Source organism: Leptinotarsa decemlineata, unplaced genomic scaffold (genome assembly GCF_025532065.1).
Source record: "Leptinotarsa decemlineata unplaced genomic scaffold, Ldec_3_MD MMD2_tig00002974_RagTag_RagTag, whole genome shotgun sequence".
NCBI lineage: Eukaryota > Metazoa > Arthropoda > Insecta > Coleoptera > Chrysomelidae > Leptinotarsa > Leptinotarsa decemlineata.
This window is the reverse complement of record NW_027412578.1, coordinates 4,092,346-4,113,310: the sequence shown is the minus strand read 5'-3', so window position 1 is coordinate 4,113,310 and position 20,965 is coordinate 4,092,346. Positions and strand designations below refer to the sequence as shown.

General features: G+C 33.6%; 1 protein-coding gene across 1 annotated transcript in view; it reads right to left on the bottom strand.

Moving 5' to 3' along the window:
* Eip74EF (Ecdysone-induced protein E74) overlaps positions 1-20,965 on the bottom strand; it is a 569,772-nt gene that overhangs the window by 312,765 nt on the left and 236,042 nt on the right. The window contains 4 exon segments of the mRNA XM_074177301.1: positions 1,169-1,394; positions 5,208-5,423; positions 8,813-9,048; positions 13,443-13,504. Coding sequence (XP_074033402.1) covers positions 1,169-1,394; positions 5,208-5,423; positions 8,813-8,902 — 532 coding nt within the window. The 5' untranslated portion in view covers positions 8,903-9,048; positions 13,443-13,504.

The window sequence follows — 20,965 nt, the reverse complement described above, 5'->3', positions numbered from 1 at the left end:
TTCCGGAATTTGTCATTAGATTGTGAACTTTACCAATAACTCAACACCTTAAGGTAATCAGAATTTGTCGTTGTTGATAATTATAACCAGTTTTTTGTCAATGAAGTTTGATTTTTTTTTAAATTCAAATTAATAATCATGACGCCAACTAGAACACAGTCATTTTATTGTGGAGTTTTGTGTAAATAAAAAATTCCTTGAAGTAACCCCAATCTTCAAACTATAGAATTCATTAAAAATAAATATGTCAGTATGAAGATATTCTAATACTTCATCGAATAGTCTTTCAAAAAAATGATGGATTGAATGTAGCTGAATTTTGAAATGTTTCCTAACTAAGCCTGATAGCTTTTGAATTTATGTTTTCATACCAATCCCGAATTGCATATATTCTGAAATATTGTTTGGTAATAAATATACATCAAAAGAGCCATTTCAGTACCATTTCCTGCTTCCGAGTTGAACTTGACATTTTATTTTTCTCATAATCCTATAAGTCTTACTGTTTTCCAAGCATGTAATGGGTAATATTTTTTTTCTTGGTGTCATCGGCATCGACTACATTGGTCATTAGCCTCGTGTCCAGAAGTATAGAGAGAATATCTTTTATCAAGAAAATTTTGACATTTATGGCTTGATCTGTATATAAACACGTTTTTCTCAAAGATTATGAACCGATTTGGTTTTTGCGAAGATTTCGATATTGGGTAGGTACATCAAATAATATTTAGAAAATATTTGAAAATTACTGAAAAGTGAAAAATACTATTTGAAACAATCAGTATGAAAATAAACACCTTTTACAAGAACAAAATATATTTTTTTTTTAGCAGTCAATTATATAATTTGAACCTCTTTCACCATATCATATGTTATTTAAGAAATAATCGGGTTCATTCGCACCCAGAAAATTATTGTTATTTTTATGGTAAACCGATTGAATTAGAGGCTCGAGAATATCAAATGCATCCTTGAACCAAAAATTCTAAGGATAGAACCATCATTTTTCCTTTTTCTTATGATTTTTCAGTCATAAGTACATTAATTGAAACCAACTTTTCGGTTAAATGGTGCCTTCTGTTTCGTAGGTTCAATACCTTATTGTTTCCGAAACCTCAACAAACTTATTCATTGTCAAATAATTCTCTAAGAATTTCTCATCATTTACCTTTTTCAACTTTCGGTGTCAGCAGCGCCAGCTGTGATCTTCCATTGGAACCTAGCGGTTGCAGACTCTGCTCACTGGGCGTCGATAGTTTCTCAGCAAGGATGGGATTTGCGGCCGCGATCGTATATTTTCTCATCTCTAACAAGGCCTGCGCGCTCTTCTGGCTGTGGTGCGAACTGCTAACCGAGTCGTCATTGCAGTTCGGAATGTTGTTGTTTTCTTCTTGCTAAAAGTGAATCGGTTGTTAGTTCAGCTATACGTCAACAGAGTGCAGAACGAACGAAGGTGGGTATTATAGTAAGAATATCAGATCATAGAGGGCAGCATGTGAAAACAGCGACACAACCGTCATTTAAAGAATAACAAAAAAAACATGATATATTAACTCAAATACACAATTTCTGTAGAAAAAAATGTGGGTTCATGATAAACAAAGGCTAGGTAATGTCTGAGATTTGTAGAATAATAATTTCATTTTAAAACAAGATTAGTCAACTACCTACTGCTTGAACATGAAATGAGATTTCTGATGAAAGTAACGAATTACTAACGGTTACGGTCAGAACAAATTGATTTTTACAAATCAATCAATAACTGTTGTAACGAATAGAAGCAATTCGAAAGTTTATCGATACGAATATTATATTCATATATTAAGGATCTTATATAGATATAATTTCATCCACCTAGCAAAAAAACAATGGCGACATCTAAATGCGAGTAGAGAATGTACAAAGACGCGTGACATCTAGTGGTTTGAATGTTAATTTCATGATCGTCATAGGCGTAACTACAATTTATCAGTGTTTTTGACACACCTCACTTTTGAGTTTAATATTTAAGATTAGGATAAATATATGGAAATTTCTTCTTATTTTACTAATACTATTAATGCTAATGATAATATGCTTCATATGAATTAGAAAGAAACGAATGAATTTACTTCGAACCAAAAAGAGTTTTTACAATTGCCATACTGATTCTTGAAACTAAGTCACTTTCTCAAGGGCAGGATTTTTTGAAAATCAGCCTCGCACCAAACACTTGAGCAGCAGAAACACAGTCTGCCTTAGAAAAGGAAACTTACTCTGTGCAGATCTGTAAATACCAACCCTCCAGACAAACCGTAAGCGAGAAGACCCTGCATGACTGAATCTGATGTATTGTCATGTATAACCAGCTGATTTATAGATGCCATCATGAGGAAAGGTTTTCAGCGCACAGAAATTACGGTGAAAATCTTGCATCCGACAACTTCAATATTGATAAAAAAATTTAATATCCTCTACATATGGCTGAGAGGATATTTCAGAAGATGGTTCAAAAGCACGATTTCAGAGCTGCACGTTAGTGCAGTTAGGATCCTGCAGCCATGGGAGATCGCCTCTTGCTTCCCAAGTCAAATATAAGTGTTGCTTATCTACCTGACGAAGCTAGTCACAGACTGTCTGGTCCTCACTACCATGGCCTTCCAACCTTGGAGTGGACTATTCTTCACAAGGCAATTTCCTGTTCTGGTAGCAGGACACATACTCTGTGTGTGCCTTTTCAAGGATTGATCAGGTTTGTAGCACTTGATAGAATCAGCTGATATGGAATATCACTCAACAAATGGAGTAATAGGCTCTGTTGAGAAGCTAGATCTACTTGGTCGACGTGAAACAGGTGTGAGCCACAAAAAATTCTCGTGTGTTGCAGAAGAGGGTCAAATAGATCCGCACACTTAGGACCTACCTATTCAAAAATTTTTCATTCGTTATTTTTTCATAAAGATCTGTAAAAACTTCAGCACACTCCAGAATTATTCAATGATTTAAAAAAGAAAATCAGCACGTAGAACTAAAATGAACTGAATAAAATAAACTAAATAAAACGTTTGGAAGTTAACTTGAATATCGTGTGGTGATACATTAACATGCAAATATGAATGCGGTACTTACTAGCGGAAATAAAATGAATTGGTAGTAAATTCAAGTGACTATATAAAGTAAGTAGCTTAATTAAATGTTGAAGAATTCAGTTTTATTGGTACATTCGACCATAAATTGAAGATTTGAAAATATAATGAAAACTGAAGATGAAGTTTCACTATTTATTTTTATGGATTGATCTGTTAAATGAATTAATTGTAGTGGAGGTAATTATCGTGATGTCAGAGTTCTTCAAGAAACAGCAAAACTGATCAACGTTTTCATTGTAATTCCTTTAAATCTAGAATGTTTTCGATGAACTGAAAATATTTTTTTCATCTTTCAACTTTATGTACGAAAATTAAACAAAATGTATTCAACACGATTAATTTGGGTTACTTTCTCTATCGAAACCCTTTTACTCTTGTTCACAAAAAAAATTGGACTGCCATACACATGTGGACTCCGAATATATTGATTTTCATAAAATCATTCACAATTTATCAATTTCAAAGATGACTGATATTGAAGTTCGTGCAAATATCCAAATCTATTTTATAGGTTAAACGGTTTGTTTTCTGGGGCTTTCGAAAAGGTATGAGATCGAGATATGGCATCCTCCAGTTTCGAATTTTATTTGGTAATGATCCAAACAACTTTCCTCATCAGACAGGTTCCATTTTTGAACATAGTTACTTATGAATATAGCTATTAATGTTACTACCAGTACTTCCCGAAGTCTCGTATTCACGAAGGTTAGTTTATTGGCTACGTATAGAATATCTAAGTTGACTATCAAAATAAACTGTGGTTCAAAATGTTCACCTCATTCATTGAAATCGGTGCTACCCTAGGTCAGGTGGTGTGCACTGGCATCTCAGCCAATCACGAGCAGTGATCGGTCTGTTCGCCAGTCCCTCACTAGCTCTACATATCTCTGGTCATTTTAGAACTATCGTAAAATACACACATCAAATAAAGATTTCCTCAGGTCCTCCCCCACTGGCCATATTTGATTTAACCACCTTTATAAAAGCTAATCGACGATAGTAGGTAATTCGGATCACTATACATGTTCCTGGAGTTTCCAAGGTTAGGGAGGGTCTCATGATTTTTCCTTCGTGAACTCCTGGTTCTCACCTTCGTAAGAACCGCGGAAGCCACCTTGCTGCGTTGTACAAGTCCTGGTTAGCATTCATTTTTCCACGTGGGTCGAATAACATCATAAGATTGATCCTCTTTTATAATTTGGTCGCACAACAGACAAAGGATACCGTTAAGTAATTCTAGCAAGCAGTCTGTGATGGTAGGACTTATCTGTGCCAAATGACTATTATAAATAACTAACTACAATTCACAATTACAGTTTACTGTAATATTTTCACTACTATCATTAATATTTTGAAATACTGGATTGTATGGAATGTTTCTGTTGATAATTAGAACACTCAGTTTTGGCAGAAAATGAATACAGCTTCAGAGTTTCAATCATATACAACTCATTCACTTGGAGTTTTCAAAAGAAATAATGAAATCATATCTTAAAAGCAGTTACAAAAATTGGTCTGTAAACATACGAAAGTTAATGAAGCTTGGAAGATTCAAAGATCAGTAATTGGGTGGGAAATGAATTGAATTTGTCGAACTCTGGAAAATCTGATTAGTCAATGATTATTGAAGCTTCTTGCTTTTGGAAAAAGAATGACAGAATCTATTCCAGCATGCTGGTTGTAAAAACGGGAAAAGTTCACTGTTGATGGTTTGATCTGAATACATATTCTAACAATTCAATCCTGTGTACAGGAAGGAGTCCTACCTATAAAAGTACTGTAAGTTTGAAATCATTGGCAAAATTCAACAAATATAAGAACATGGGTTTTCCCGGCTGAATCAATGGTTGAAGACAACAAAATCTGGTCTATCAGGCCGTGCTTGAAAGGAACTTGTGATACCAAACCAGAAAGTGTCAGTCGTTGTTGAGTCAACTCCCACGCCAGTGAAGATGTCTGTCGTAGTAGAAGTTTGGTACTTGGTCCCTTGGTTCCTTTTGACCATGAGCTACCACAGTTCGAATTTTGTTTTTCCTAATACAACAGAAATGTAGTGATGTGTGTGATACCTGTACTTACCTTAATATAAGGGGTTTGGTTGAATTCGCTCAAAATACTTTCGATTTCGATGGCAGTGGTGTCTGATAAATGCTTGAAAATATCGTCAGCGTCGGCCATGTTATGGCCTTCTGGCAGTGGTGGTACCAATGAACTGAGATCTGACTGTGACAATTCACCCAAACCTCCTGAAGTACCGGTTGCGCCGTTTTGTTGGCCGATAGCCACAGAGGCATCCTGAAAATGGTACTCTTTTTACTCAGTTGAAAGAAGGAATTACGACATTTAACATTATAATTATGGAATACACAATATACAACATTTCTGTCAGGCAGGTCAATGTTGCAACAAACTGGTTCAGAATGCTTGATTATTTATACATTTTCAATGAACATTCAAAAACATTGCATAGACGACGAAATAAAAAAGAATGAACAAAATATTAACGCACCATGTTAATTTTACACCCCTCATAAAATTCCACTTTACCCAATATATCGTTTTTGGAAGCCCACTAGATAATTTGGTAGATAGTTTTTGAGAATATCAATTACTGTTTCAACTTTTGTAATATATATTAACGAGCCAAATATGTAAACAGAACATCCTACATTTAACCCAAAAATTCATGATTCTAACATTTCATATTTTATTGTAAAAATATCTTTGACAAATAAACAAATTGAAAGAAAGAAAATTTACAAGATCCTTGCGTTCAGCCGTTGAAGGTTTCTACTATACAGACTGATTCACGGTGGATGGCACATTAGACGTTTCTGGTGAACCAGACAACGGATCACTTTGAAAATTTAATGGAGGGCATATTCGGACATTCTCTAGCCAACTAAAATATTTTCGACAATGCGGTGTTGCCGCTTCTATTAGAAAGCAGTAGCAACTTTGATTTTTCAAATGGAACACTCTGTATATAATATTATTTTTGGAATCTCCAACAATTGCCCGACAACTTTTCTTGATATTTCCCTATACCTATCTGTTACCGTTTTCGAAATAAAAATTAATTTCAATTTTTTTCTTCGAAAATCATGACTTCTAAAAATGCCGATATCTTTTAGTTAAGAAGTACTATGATATCGAAATTTGGTTTGGAGTTAGGTGATACTTGGACACTTCCCACACGTCAGCCTAATCTCCGTTATTTCAATACAGGGTGGTAAAAAAATACAGTTTTTTCGTTTGCTTGAAAAAGTTGCTGAAATTTGATTATTTTAAATGGAACACCCTGTATATTATTGAAAATTCGGAAAGCTGCTGAAATTTGCTTTCTTTCTATGTATATCATACCTATACCTAACTAGTCAAGTTTCGGACTTATGAACATTTATTTGTGAAAATGTCCCTTCAGAATGGTATTTCCATTCGGTATTTGGTAAGCAGGCCATGATTACTATTTGACAGTAGCGTTGTGACATTCTCCTAATAATATCGACATTTTCGTCACTTCAGAAGTTGCAAATACCTTCAAAACGATGGAACAAAACTATTCAAACGAAGTTCTTATGAATTTGTTAATTATTTTTGGACAGTGTGACAAAATTATCAGCAGAACATGTAGAAAGTTCAATGAAATGTATCCGAATCTACCGCCAATGAACCTCAAGAAATTTATACGAATTCAGAACAATTTCAATGCATTTGGATCAACTTTAAAACAGCACCAAGAAACTTGAAATTGGAAATATTGATATGAATAATTATAAAAAAGTAAAACAATCATGTGGAATATTTCAAAATATGTTCGAATCGCTGGCCGTTCAGTTCCAAGCACTTTAAAATGCGGGTGTTGACTGCTTTCGTGGTGGCAGATCTGATTTCATCGGGATCCAAATCTTCAAATGTTTGGGCAATCCTTTCTAACAATTCATCTCTCGAACGCACGGGTATTTTGTAAACTTTTTCTTTAAACATTCTCCACAAATAAAAATCTAATGGATTAAGATCGGGTGATCTCGCTGGGCAATTCCATGGTCCCAAGCGCCTCATCCACCGATCGTCAAATAGTCTATCCAATTCTGCGCTCACTTCTCTTGTGCAATGTGCAGGAGCTCCTTCTAGTTGGTACCAACAGTTTCGATAATCTTCGAGTGGCAGATTATCCACGAAACTGTCTACAGTATTCTCCAAAATATTCAGGTAGCTTCTGGATGTTAATGACACCTCGTATATCACGTACCTCAATTTGTTGTCCATCAACATGCAGAAGACATTAAAACTAAATTTTTCTTGAAATCCGGCTTCTTTTGTGACGTGAGGATTTTTACTGGACCAATAATGACGATTTTTTCTATTGAAAATCCCTTCTCTCGAAAATTTCGATTCATCAGTCCAAATAATTTTATTTAAAAAAAGTGGATCTTCTTGAATGCGTGTCAACAACATTTCACAAAATTCTACTCTCTGTTGAGGATCTTGAGGCTTCATTGCTTGAATTTTGGTGAATTTATAATCATGCATTTTATGTCTTCGCAAGATTCTTTGAACCGATGAATATTTTATACCCAAATCTTCTTCAGCACTTCTTATCGATGACTCGGGAAATGCGTGAAAATATGCTAAGACATTAATCTGGTTGTCTTCGAAAGTTACGGGTCGAGGCAAGTTTCTTGGTGCTTTTAAAGTTGATCCAAATGCATTGAAATTGTTCTGAATTCGTATAAATTTCTTGAGGTTCATTGGCGGTAGATTCGGATACATTTCATTGAACTTTCTACATGTTCTGCTGATAATTTTGTCACACTGTCCAAAAATAATAAACAAATTCATAAGAACTTCGTTTGAATAGTTTTGTTCCATCGTTTTGAAGGTATTTGCAACTTCTGAAGTGACGAAAATGTCGATATTATTAGGAGAATGTCACAACGCTACTGTCAAATAGTAATCATGGCCTGCTTACCAAATACCGAATGGAAATACCATTCTGAAGGGACATTTTCACAAATAAATGTTCATAAGTCCGAAACTTGACTAGTTAGGTATAGGTATGATATACATAGAAAGAAAGCAAATTTCAGCAGCTTTCCGAATTTTCAATAATATACAGGGTGTTCCATTTAAAATAATCAAATTTCAGCAACTTTTTCAAGCAAACGAAAAAACTGTATTTTTTTACCACCCTGTATTGAAATAACGGAGATTAGGCTGACGTGTGGGAAGTGTCCAAGTATCACCTAACTCCAAACCAAATTTCGATATCATAGTACTTCTTAACTAAAAGATATCGGCATTTTTAGAAGTCATGATTTTCGAAGAAAAAAATTGAAATTAATTTTTATTTCGAAAACGGTAACAGATAGGTATAGGGAAATATCAAAAAAAGTTGTCGGGCAATTGTTGGAGATTCCAAAAATAATATTATATACAGAGTGTTCCATTTGAAAAATCAAAGTTGCTACTGCTTTCTAATAGAAGCGGCAACACCGCATTGTCGAAAATATTTTAGTTGGCTAGAAAATGTCCGAATATGCCCTCCATTAAATTTTCAAAGTGATCCGTTGTCTGGTTCACCAGAAACGTCTAATGTGCCATCCACCGTGAATCAGCCTGTATATAAACGTAATATTTGAAAACAATTCTAATGAAAACGTGATAGTTTATATTTTACTCACCTGAAGGCAAGAAGATAGGTCAACCATCTTTCCGTCGTGGTCGGAACTCCATAATAGATCGTTGTCGATAAATGGCATCGCCAACGACATGGGCGACTGGCCCCCCAGGACGTGCGCCCCCGCCACCGTGTGGCCGAGGGACCACCAAACCAGAATTTTCGTGAGGACGTTTGCCAAATTTATCAGATGGTGTTCGCTAGCCTACCTTCGGGTCGTAGTACAGTCTTAAAAGAGATCTGAAAATCAAACGCGTTCTGTAGAGACGATTCCAAAATGAATTTAATTTATTTGTTCTATTTATTTTATCCATTCTATCTATTTTATATATTGTATATATTTCATTCATTCATTTCATCGATTTTTTTAGTAAATTCACGGGTTAAAGTTCATACAATACGCTTATCTTTACAGAATATTTATAACTTACATATTTACTTCATTTCATGAATTGTATATATTACATTCATTCATTATATTTGATTTATCTTTTTCATTTTATGCATTTTATTTATTTATTGATTTCATTCATTCGTCTTATTTTTTCATTAATTCACGGGTTAAACTTGATTATAGTTATAACTTACATTACATTATTTCATGCATTTTATTTATTGGATACATTTCATTCATTTATTTTATTTGATCCATCTTTTTTTGATTATATATATTTTGTTTATTGATTTCATTCATTCATTTCATCCTTATTTTCATCAATTCACGGGTAAAACTTCCTTACAAAAAATACACAAAAAACTTATTTTTACAAAATAGTTATAACTCACATATTCACTCTAATCCATTTATGATATTATTTTATTTATTTTATTCATTTCATTAATTTAATTTTATTCATATTTTTTCATTCCATTCATTCCATTAATTTATTGATTTCATTCATTCATTTCATCCATTTTTTCCTAAATTCATGGGTTGAACTTCATTATAAAAAATATACAATACACTTATCTTTACAGAATAGTTATAACTTACATATTTACTTTTTTTTAAATTCAATTCATTTTATATATTCTGTTCATTCATTTTACTTCATTTATCAATTTTTTATAATATAAATTTTATTTATTTATTGATTTCATTCATTCAATTCATCCAGTGTTTTAATAATTCACGGTTTGAACTTCATTATGAAAAATATACAATACACTTACTATTACAGAATAGTTATATCTCTTATAAATAAAAAAAACATAACTTTAAATATAACTTCTGAACTTTGATACTGAAATATGAAATATGAGTTTTGGGCAAACAAAACCATTTGATAATTTGAAGATATATAACTTAAATCTGCATGAAGTCTCTTTCTTCACTTTGCAATAAGAGCAGATTATCTAAAAAACTTGTTTCGTACTTTTTGACATGCACTAGTTTACCTGATATTGTGGAGATCATAAAGGCATTTTCTAAATGCACTAGAACCATTGCTTGATATACTCTTTTTATGCATTCAGCATTAAAGTGTGATCACGAATATACCGGGTGTCCCACATTTTATGTGACAGGCAATATCTGGTTTGTTGAAGGAGATACACAAAAATGTTTCATACAAAAGTGTTAGGAGTTCATGAGAGCTATATTTTGATATAATTTTTAAATATACAGAGTGTTTGGTGTAGGTACTACAGACCAAAATTCCATTTTTTAAAATAGAACGCCATGTATATCATTACATATTCAGATGCTACGTTAAATTCTGATATCATTTCATGTTTGGTTTTTGAAATTCGGTTACGGCGTTGTTGAGTTATTGCACTTTTCCTTAAATAAAAAGTTTCAAAAAAACTTATTTACACGAATCCAGTCTAAATCTTTTATTAAATTGAACTAGACTACTACCGAATACAAACCATTATTCTCACCTCTACGATACGATATCGATATCAGTTGAATATAATATTGAAATTCTTGAGAATGTGACTAACTTGAGGGTGAATTGCTTTATATTGCACAATTTCATCAAGTAGCTTATGCTTGTTGATGCCATAGTAACAAATGTTGTTGAATTGTAACTACTTGTCAGTTCGATTCAGTGATTCTTTGCAAAACAGTAACTGTGTTCTTTGTGCGAAAACTGCAGTATGCCTTTCGCGTTTAGTCCAAGTGATTGCATTGATATGTTATTAATTTTTGGGGAATGTCAGAAAAACTGCCGTCAAGCACAACGTCTATACCAAGAACGTTTTCCAGACAGACCCATTCCGTCACGAATGACTTTTTCGAGAGTTGTAGAAAAATTGCGAACTGGGTCATTTCCTTCTACTATAAAGCATCGTCATCATACGAGATCTGTTAGAACTGAAGATTTAGAGATCAATGTGTTGGCTTATATTATTATTCATCCACATGTTTCTATCCGTACTCTTGCAGAAGAAGTCGGTGTGAGTAAATCTAATGTACAGAGAATTCTGAAAGAAAATAAATACCACCCATTCAAAATTCAGTTGGTACAAGGTTTGAAACCCACGGACTTTGAACGACGACTTGAATTCATTGCTTGTATTCAGGTAATATTACATGAAAGTCCTAACATATTCAGTCAAATTTTATGGAGCGATGAATCGCGATTCCACAATAATGGAGTTGTGAATCGACATAACAGTCACTATTGGTCTCAAGAAAATCCCCACTGGGTCCGTGAAAGTAATTTTCAAACTACTTGGGGTATTAATGTATGGTGTGGATTGTCCAATAGCCGCATCATAGGACCTTACTTTTTCAATGAAAATCTCAATGGATTGCGATATTTACATTTTCTAGAAAATGATTTGATCCAGTTGATGGAAGATATTCCCATAGCAGAACGACAAGGAATTTGGTGGCAACAAGATGGTGCTCCTCCTCACAATTCACAGGTTGTTACTGAATATCTGGATAGAACGTACCCAAATAGATGGATTGGTAATAAGGGTCCAATTCGGTGGCCGGCTCGTTCCCCAGATTTATCACCGCTTGATTTTTTCCTATGGGGTTATTTAAAAGATCTTGTTTTCACTACTCCCCCTTTGAATGTGGATGATCTGAAAATGAAAATTCGACTAGCGTGCAGTGATATTACGCCTGATATTATAAGAGCGACTTGTACGAGAGAAGTGATTCGACGTTTCGAAGCCTGTATAATATCTAATGGGCATCACTTTGAACAATTTTTATGACTTATTTCTAGGTACCTACCATTCTTATGAAATAATTTATCAAGTTATATTATTTACATTGTTAATAATTAAAGATTTGTTTTCGAATACACCTCTTTCAATTTCACAATTGTTTCATATTCGAAATGATTCCTGACTGAATTCCACAACTCAAAATTGAAACCATTACTTCGAACACCCAAAATTTTGACTAATTTTCATGTGATCTGATGCAGAGAGAATAATTGTATGAGATATTTTTAAAAATAATAGTCGTTCTCAAGACTTTACATTTTAAGCAATAACTCAACAACGCCGTAACCGAATTTCAGAAACCAAACATGAAATAATATCAGAATTTAATGTAGCATCTGAATATGTAATGATATACAGGGCGTTCTATTTTAAAAAATGGAATTTTGGTCTGTAGCACCTACACCAAACACCCTGTATATTTAAAATTATATCAAAATATAGCTCTCATGAACTCCTAAAACTTATGTATGAAACATTTTTGTGTATCACCTTCAACAAACCAGATATTGCCTGTCACATAAAATGTGGGACACCCGGTATATGTTCATAACGCCAACTTGGTTGGTGTAACACACGCCAAGAATATTGTTGCAGTTTTTACATGTGTTATGTGAGAGGTTCCATTCTCGTGGAGGATAATAATTATCTTGAAATATATGAAACGTTCCTTCCCCCAGAAGGGTCAACCAATGAATGTCATTACTTTCTGCCCAGCTGAATTATTCGGTTGATGAAATCTCAATGAGTTGGTTGTCTGGTCTGACTTAACAAACTGATCCACCAAATTGACAATATCATAAATTGTTTATTCGTGCATTTGGCAACACGTCTGAATGTACCACTCGTTGACGGAAAATTATTTCGGGCTATTCCACTATTTTTGTCGCACGTTAAAAGGTAAGACCTCGTTAATCTTCAGCTCGGACACGTTTCAACTTTTGGGGGTGATCGTTCGTAGGAGTGGACAGCTGGTTACCGGAGAAACATTTTTTTCAACAGAATTATCGACTGCTATCAAACGAAATGAAATGAAAATATCAAATATGAATTTTAAGTGGAAATTCTGTCGTGAAAATATAAAGATAGTGAGCCAACTATCTTACATCCACGAATAAGAAGAATATTTTACATCAGTATAATTGAAATAAAAGTTTAAAACAGATATGTTTGTTACCTGTCATCAAGGATAATTTTCTTTCTCATGCAATACAAATGATTTAATAAATAAGAATAAACGAAACTGAAATAAATTGTTGGTAAAACAGAAATTAGCAAATTTGGAAATAGCCATTTGACCAGTTCTGGAACAATTTCATTTTCATACTATTATGATTTGAAAAAGTGAGATATCAATTGCCTGAAAAAAATGATGGCCAAGTCGATGAAAAATTGGTTTTAAATTACTGAGAAGGTTTTTTTAATATTGTGAAAAGAAGACTTACCTTGAAACGTCGCGATGAATTTGAAACCTTTTCCAAAACATGAACGCAGATTTACTTCAAATCTGAAACAAAAAAGAGTAAGTGTTAGAATTGAATTTATGGTTTCGGAAAACTAATCAAGAATTCAAACATAGGCATATTATATTTCTTACAGATATTATCAATATAATATTATCATACTGTAATTGTCTTTCAGAAATCCTTCAAAGAAGTGAATATTTCCAATTGAAGGGGTTATATTTTTAGGAGTGATTAATTTTTGGGAAAGAAAGTTTTTGGCTTTCTACTACTCCATCTTGATACAAAAAAAGGGGATGAGGGAATATTTCTATTATCTCTCTTTTTTATTCCAAATTCTTATTTCACTTCCAGGTAAGGTTACAATATTCAATATTGTTTCAATCATATTGGTGTTTTCATGTTTCACTTTTTAAATATTATTTTCACTTTTTTGACCAACTCATTAGAGTTGTATTTTCAATAAATTATTCAACTTCACTGAAATTTCAAATCTGTTGACATTTAAAAAATTTATTCTCATATCTCAGAAAAATAAATTAGGTTTGATTTCTTCATTTTTTTGCAATTTTTGCAATGTCGTTTGCCAAATTTCTTTGAATCAATTGATCCACTATACTGAGTTCATTCCCCTTCAAGCAGAAAGGTTAACCAACCTGAACAAATTTCATACAAACCATTCTTCATGCAAAAAATCTCATTATTATGCTTTCATTAGATCGCGTTATGATAATAATAACTAATTGAGTAACAACAAAAGTTAGGAAGAAAGAATAATGCAAATCGAAATTAATGGCAGAGCACTTTGTTACGTCACTTTCACCATTCCAATTAAAAAGTTCATTTCTCCCTAGGTCGCGAGAGAGAAAGTTGAATAACCAAGAAAAAATGAAATTGGAAATTATCGCCAGCGAGTCGATAAACTCTTGTTTTTAATGGCTTGTTCCATAACCTGCATAGAGAGTGAAATCTTCTTTTGATGCGCTCAGTGTGACTGGAATGTGTCTGATGGAAAAACGCAGGAATACCAAAGTTGTACCAATGATATCCTTGAGATAATTTTAGTTTTCGAAACCTATGATCTAATTCGTCCTTTTTTAAGGTGTTTACACTCCTACAATGAGAAAAATTTTGTAAAATCAGAAATAACATTAAAAATCATTTAGAAAAATGGAAATTAATCATGTAATTCATTCAACAACTTATCATTGAAAGGTAAATGTTACAAGAACAATCAACTATTATTTATAGATGATATTCACTACTGGTGGGTTTTCTGTTTTATACTGATGATGCTGGTCAAACCCAAAGCCATTTCCTAAAAATATAAAATTCGCCTAAAATTTTCATGGAACTCAGTAGAAAACCAAAATGGGTTTGGGACAAGAAATAAAAGTATAAAATTTCCCTATCTATCTAGATATTTCACTCCGCGAAAAAAAGTGGAGTTAAATCTTCAGATCTATCTTTTTGATGAAGGGGATTATCACAGTTTTACTGGAGTTCAAAGACATTTGCTTCTTTTGCCACCAACGATGAGCATCATTCAGAGTTCTTGTAGGCTAACCTCCTCGAAGTGGACCTTGTCAAGATCGGCTGCATAAACTTTCAGATCAACCTTTCGTCTTTTAAGGACAGAAGTACTTATTGCGGATGGAAATAACCCCTGGGGACCTTGAACTTAATAGCCTCATTTTGAAAAGTTGTAATTGTGGTTCTGTTCAAGAGCAGTTATGATCGATTTTACGCCTTTTTCAGACAAAATTGATCAAAATCAATTGTCTGAGTTTCAGTTGCCCCAATTAATCTCAAGTAAAATAATCAAGGATCATCTGGAAGGTGATATTTGGTATAACAGGAATTCAGCAAATTTAGTGATAGTTATTGATGATCTTGTTACTATAATGCTAGTAGAATACAATACATAATACATACATAAAAATAGGAACAGATACCTTTGAATGATAAATATTAATGTCCTTCATGTTGATCCTTGGAAAACATCACAACTACTTTACTAATACTACACTACTACTATATGTTTATATAGTTTTTCTTTCTGTCAATATAGCAAAATCGCATAATAGCACGAGTAAAAATATTTTCGAAATTCTTTTCGAGTAGGTATAAAAATAAATATAATTTTACTTTTCAGTGATTTTGTTTTTTCTATATATTGTAGAATGAAACTAACCGGACTATCAGTCGCGTTCTTTCACCTTCCAGACGAATGTATATCCTTTCGTATAGTGTAATGTGAAAATGAAAAAAAAAAATGAAAAAATTGAAAATATAAAAAATTAAAAATAATAGAAGAAAAAAGAAAGAAAAAATAAAACAAGAAGAGGAAAACAAGTGTACTCATATAAAATCTCAGATAACTCATGTAACGTAACAAAAAGAAATTATAAAAAAAGGTAAATAAATTTTTTATGAAAATAAAAACAAGTGAAAAAATGAACGAAACAGTAAGGGAAAAAGAAAGAGAAAACAATAAAAATAAAACAATGTATTAGGACTAACTAATTACTAACCTTTAGAAATAAGGAAGAGTGTATTATGCTTCTTGAAAATAATAAAATATTTTAGAAATTTTTCATGTTAAAATAGACTGGCAAATTGGTTATACCGACACCATTTGAACTCATCACACTCACACACATTACAGTCACAATGAAGATAATTTTTAATAATCCATACTTGACTGATACTTTCAAATTTTGTTTCCTTTGTTTATTCTACCCATGTTGTGTATATTTTTTATGATCTGATGGGATTATCAACGCCTCTCTTAGTTCGATAATAAGATCTAATTTTTTTTTTCACTTCAAAATCAACTAGCTGGATAATGATAATACTGGAAACCTTATCATTTCTGATTTTCTTAATTTCTACTTACTTTTTGATACAATTTATTTGCTTTTGTTTTCAATATTAACGACTGGTTCAATGAGTGAAAGTACCTACTAATAATGATAAAGATGATGATTTGGCTAAAGTTATTTACTGATACGATTTTCACAATCATTATGTCTTCTATGTAGTTCCAGTAAGTTACTTTATATGTTGGTGAGATTTTCAATGTCAATTTTTTCATTGATACAATAATCAGAAGACACATTGATTTCGATCATTTCAAGAAAAAGTTGTTTGAATTTTTTTTCTGTTTGTAAAACTTTAATGTAAGCGTAATTTGGTTTATGTCTTGTTTTTATAATGTTGTGTGAATGCACATCACTTTTATGTGATGTTATTCTATCATTAAGAATTCTGAATGTTGTTCTAATATAATCTTAGTTACAATTGTTACAAGGAATGTTACGAATTACATTTGACATTTATGTAATACCTGTTTTATCTTTCTATTCGGTATTCAAATTCTTTATAGTTTGATTTTTTTTTGATATTTTGGTTTATTGTGGAAAAGTTTTATGATATCTGAAGATACATTTCCAAGATTATGTATAGATGCATAAAAGGGGGAACAGGTAAATAATCATTATACAAATTTTTGTTGATTATGTTATAATTTTTGTTACTGCTAGTATTGAAAATTATTGCGAAGATATCTGAGATAAGAATTTTCGATTCATATATCTCTAAGAAATCTGAAATTTTTTGTATGAGGGAAGGAAATACTCTTTTTTCTATTTTTCGAATAAATTAATGAATGAATGAATTTTCATTGATTTTCTATAAAAAGAATAGTAATTGATATATCTTTCGGAATTAGTAGGTATGATATACCAATCAGTGATCAAGGAATTATTAGTTCTATGGATAACTCTTGTGTCAAGAACAGGAAGTGAATTGTAATCTCTGATCATATCTACTGACAACATTGAAAATATCATGAGATTTGTCATTGCACAAATGACATCGTCAGCGTATTTCTTTAAAAAGGAATTTAAACCTTAGCTTAGGAAGTGGATTTAAAAAAGATCTTCCATTACGTATTGATCTATAGTAGAAAAAATATTAGTGGTGTACCAAGAATTTGTTTACTTATAGTTCAACAGTTGAAGATGGAAATAAATATTTTTTGTTTGGTTTATTGGGCATTTTTTATTCATATCATTCCACCTTTTGATAGGTGTTAGGAATCACACGTTAAAAGGTAAGACCTCGTTAGTCCTTAGCTCGCACAAGTTTCTTAACTTCTGAGAGATGTCGTTCGTATGGGGGCGGCAGCTGATTAACGAAAAAACCGATTTTAAACAGATTTTTTTTTTAAACAGATTTGATAATACTTTTCTCTACTAGATTTATGGGTATATTCCTGAAAAGCGAAATTACATCAAGGCTAATCAGAATCTTGTGGTGATGGATTTTAATTTGTACAATTGGAAAATCGAAATAATATAGAATTCCTTTTGAAAATTATAAGCATTATATCGAATTTTAGTAATCATTCGGGAAATGTTGCTATTTGGAGCATCAATTGAAGGAATAATAGGTCTCAGTTTCATATTAGGGTTATTTATTTTAGAATGTCAATATGAAGGTGAGGAATTGAGGAAATTGAAACCACGTTTTGGAACATATTTTGTTTCGCATATAAAACAAAACAACGACAATCAAAACATTGATGAATGTTGAGCCACTTTCTTAGATCCACTTTAAATCGCTAGAAACCGAAAGCATTACTTTTTCAATTGTATCCGACTATCACTCGATTATAAAATATAACCGGCAGATTATTCAGCAAAACAGACGGAGAATAGAAAGTATGCCGTAAGTTGTAATCTGGAAAATAATTCCTTCACTTTCACATCGAAACGAATAGCTAATGGTCATTTTCTTGCTTGGAATACTTCTTCATTACATGAATAAAACGCATTAGTTATTCTCTCTTTACACAATAACTGCACGCACTTCAACAAATTTCCATAAATGAAAGGAAAGCTGATGATTTGTAGCTTGTTCGTAAATTTCAAATCAGGTTATAAATTGATGATGGTTGAAGAAGAATTTTTTATCAAGACCCGACTCATACCGGTAATGATTTGATTTTTTTTCTTCTCTTAGACAGTTTTACGGAATCATACATTATTAGTGAGATTTTTCCCTATTTTTCAGGTTTACGAAACCAAACTGCCGAGTCAAGTTTTCGAGTAAAAGTCGAAACAGAGAAATTTATTGTGACAGGTAATGATCGAGTAATTATTTTGGTATCGAAATAAGCCTGAAGACTTCAGTAGGGATACATACATACATACATACGTATAAGAAAATCAATATTCTGATATGTAATCCCGCCCCTTTCCAATAAATGCCTGCCGGAAAACTTTCCCGGCTAATACCACGTTGGATATTGAATTATATCCGACAGACATTCATGCAAGATACCTCACAGAGCTTAGTCTTGCAGATGTTTCTTGTTCATTCAACAGCAACACCACGCTGAAATTAATGGTATCAGCCTGGAAAGTAGTTGTTTTCCGGTGAGCATTTACCAAAACCCACTGCGTTGATAAGTTGAGAGAGACGAATGTTTGTAGATTCCAGTTGGAAATATTGATTTTCCATAAAGAGAATGTGCCACTTAGACCTATCGTAAATGCGATAGGTTCACTAACTTATGAGCCGGCCAAATACTGGATAACCCTACTGCAGCCATTCATAGGAAATACAGAGTCATTTATTAATCACTCGGGACTCTTTATCCAAAAGACTAGAGATATCTGTATCTGGAGAGTAGGGAGGGTGAGTGTAACCCCACAGCACTTAGGCCACATGTGACCCATTGTACATCCTTTCGAGAGTCCTCCTAGGTCATCGTCCATCCTGTCCTTTCCAGGAAGGTGGACAGGTCACTAGGAGACATCTCCTTTATATTGGCAGGTGTAGGCCAAGACTCGCCGAACAAACACTCTCTTGCCGATAACTCCGGACACTCGCATATGACATGCCTGACAGTTTCATCTTCCTGTTCACACATCCTGCATAGAGGTGTGTCTGCTAGCCCCATATTATGGAGGTGTTTTCTTAGTTGACAGTGGCCAGTCAGAAATCCCACTGTTAAACGTAGATTTTTCCTGGTCAGAGCCAGATATTTCTTCGGAGCCAGCTTCCCAGGGTCGCCCAAGATAATCCTAACATGTCCTCCTGACAATGGCTCCGCAATTGTCGAAGTCATCAGGCCGTAGGTGTCACTGGGTCCTAAAATTCTTAGTCCAGCCGTTTCCTTGGCTAAGGAGTCGGCAATGCAATTAATTTTACTCCTGTCGTGCCCTTCAACTCACCTCAGGATAATGTTATTATCTACCGAGGCTTTGGCTACATCTTGGTGGCACTCTAGTACTAGCCTTGAGGTAACACGTTGTCTGTTCAAGGCTAATAGTTATCTTTTTTGTGGCGATTGAGATACCAGCCAGTTCTGTTTGAACCATGCGCCAAATACTTGACAACCCTACTGCAGCAATTCATAGGAAACACAGAGTCGTTTATTACTCGGGACACTTTATCCAGAAGAGTAGAGATATGAAGTTAGGTCCTGGAGACATACTAGTGAGGTTCGACGTGGTCTATTGATACACAATGGTTCGGATCAAGGACACGATACGGCTATTTAGCAAAGTAATCCTAGTAGATATAACCACCCTCTTCGCTCATTGTTTATCACCAACTCATTTCCAGTGGGATATTACCTCCATTAAGTTCCGCGGTGGCAAACTTTTTCATGGAAAATTTCGAACAACGGGCCTTAGGACAAGCGACCGTAAAACTATGTTCTTGGCTGCGTTTTGTTGATGACACATTCGTGGTATGGCAAGATCATGAAGAGACACCAAATGAATTTCTATCATATCTAAACCCTTTCGACCCAAAAATTCAATTCCCAATGGAACGAAAAACCCAAGGGACTCTAACCTTTTCGAATATTCTTGTGAACAGACGTGAAGATGGTAAATTGGGCCACCGGGTGTACAGGAAACCAACACATACAGACTGGTACCTGAACAAAAACTATAACCATCAGTCACAACAAAAGAGGAGGGGTAATTAAAACGTTGGTTGAGAGAGCACGATATATTTGTGAACCTGATTCTTCCCGAGGAATTGAATCACCCGAAAAATGCCTTCAAAGGGAGCAAGTACAGCGAAGGAGAATTCGAGCTGACGATACGAATCAGGAGAAAGAACGCCAAAGTAACTTCAGCTAGGCTGGCCATGGGAAAAGCTTTCCTTCTCTGTGTTGAAACTGTTATAAACTGGATTGAAAGAATCTTAGAGAAATAAGACGTGAAACCAATATTTAGGCCGACAAAAACTATCAGACAAAGTCTAAGGACTCCAGAGAACCTTCAGCAACATCCGGGATATACCAAATTGCTTGTAGCTGGATGTCGGTTGACATTGAAACCATATAAAGAAGTGAAGGTACCAGTCTCTTTGAACACAAAAGAAACTGTCGACTCTGACAACCGACAAATCAGATGTAACCGAACATGCTTTTAACAAATAAGGCACTCATATTATCTCGTTCAGATATACAGTAAAAC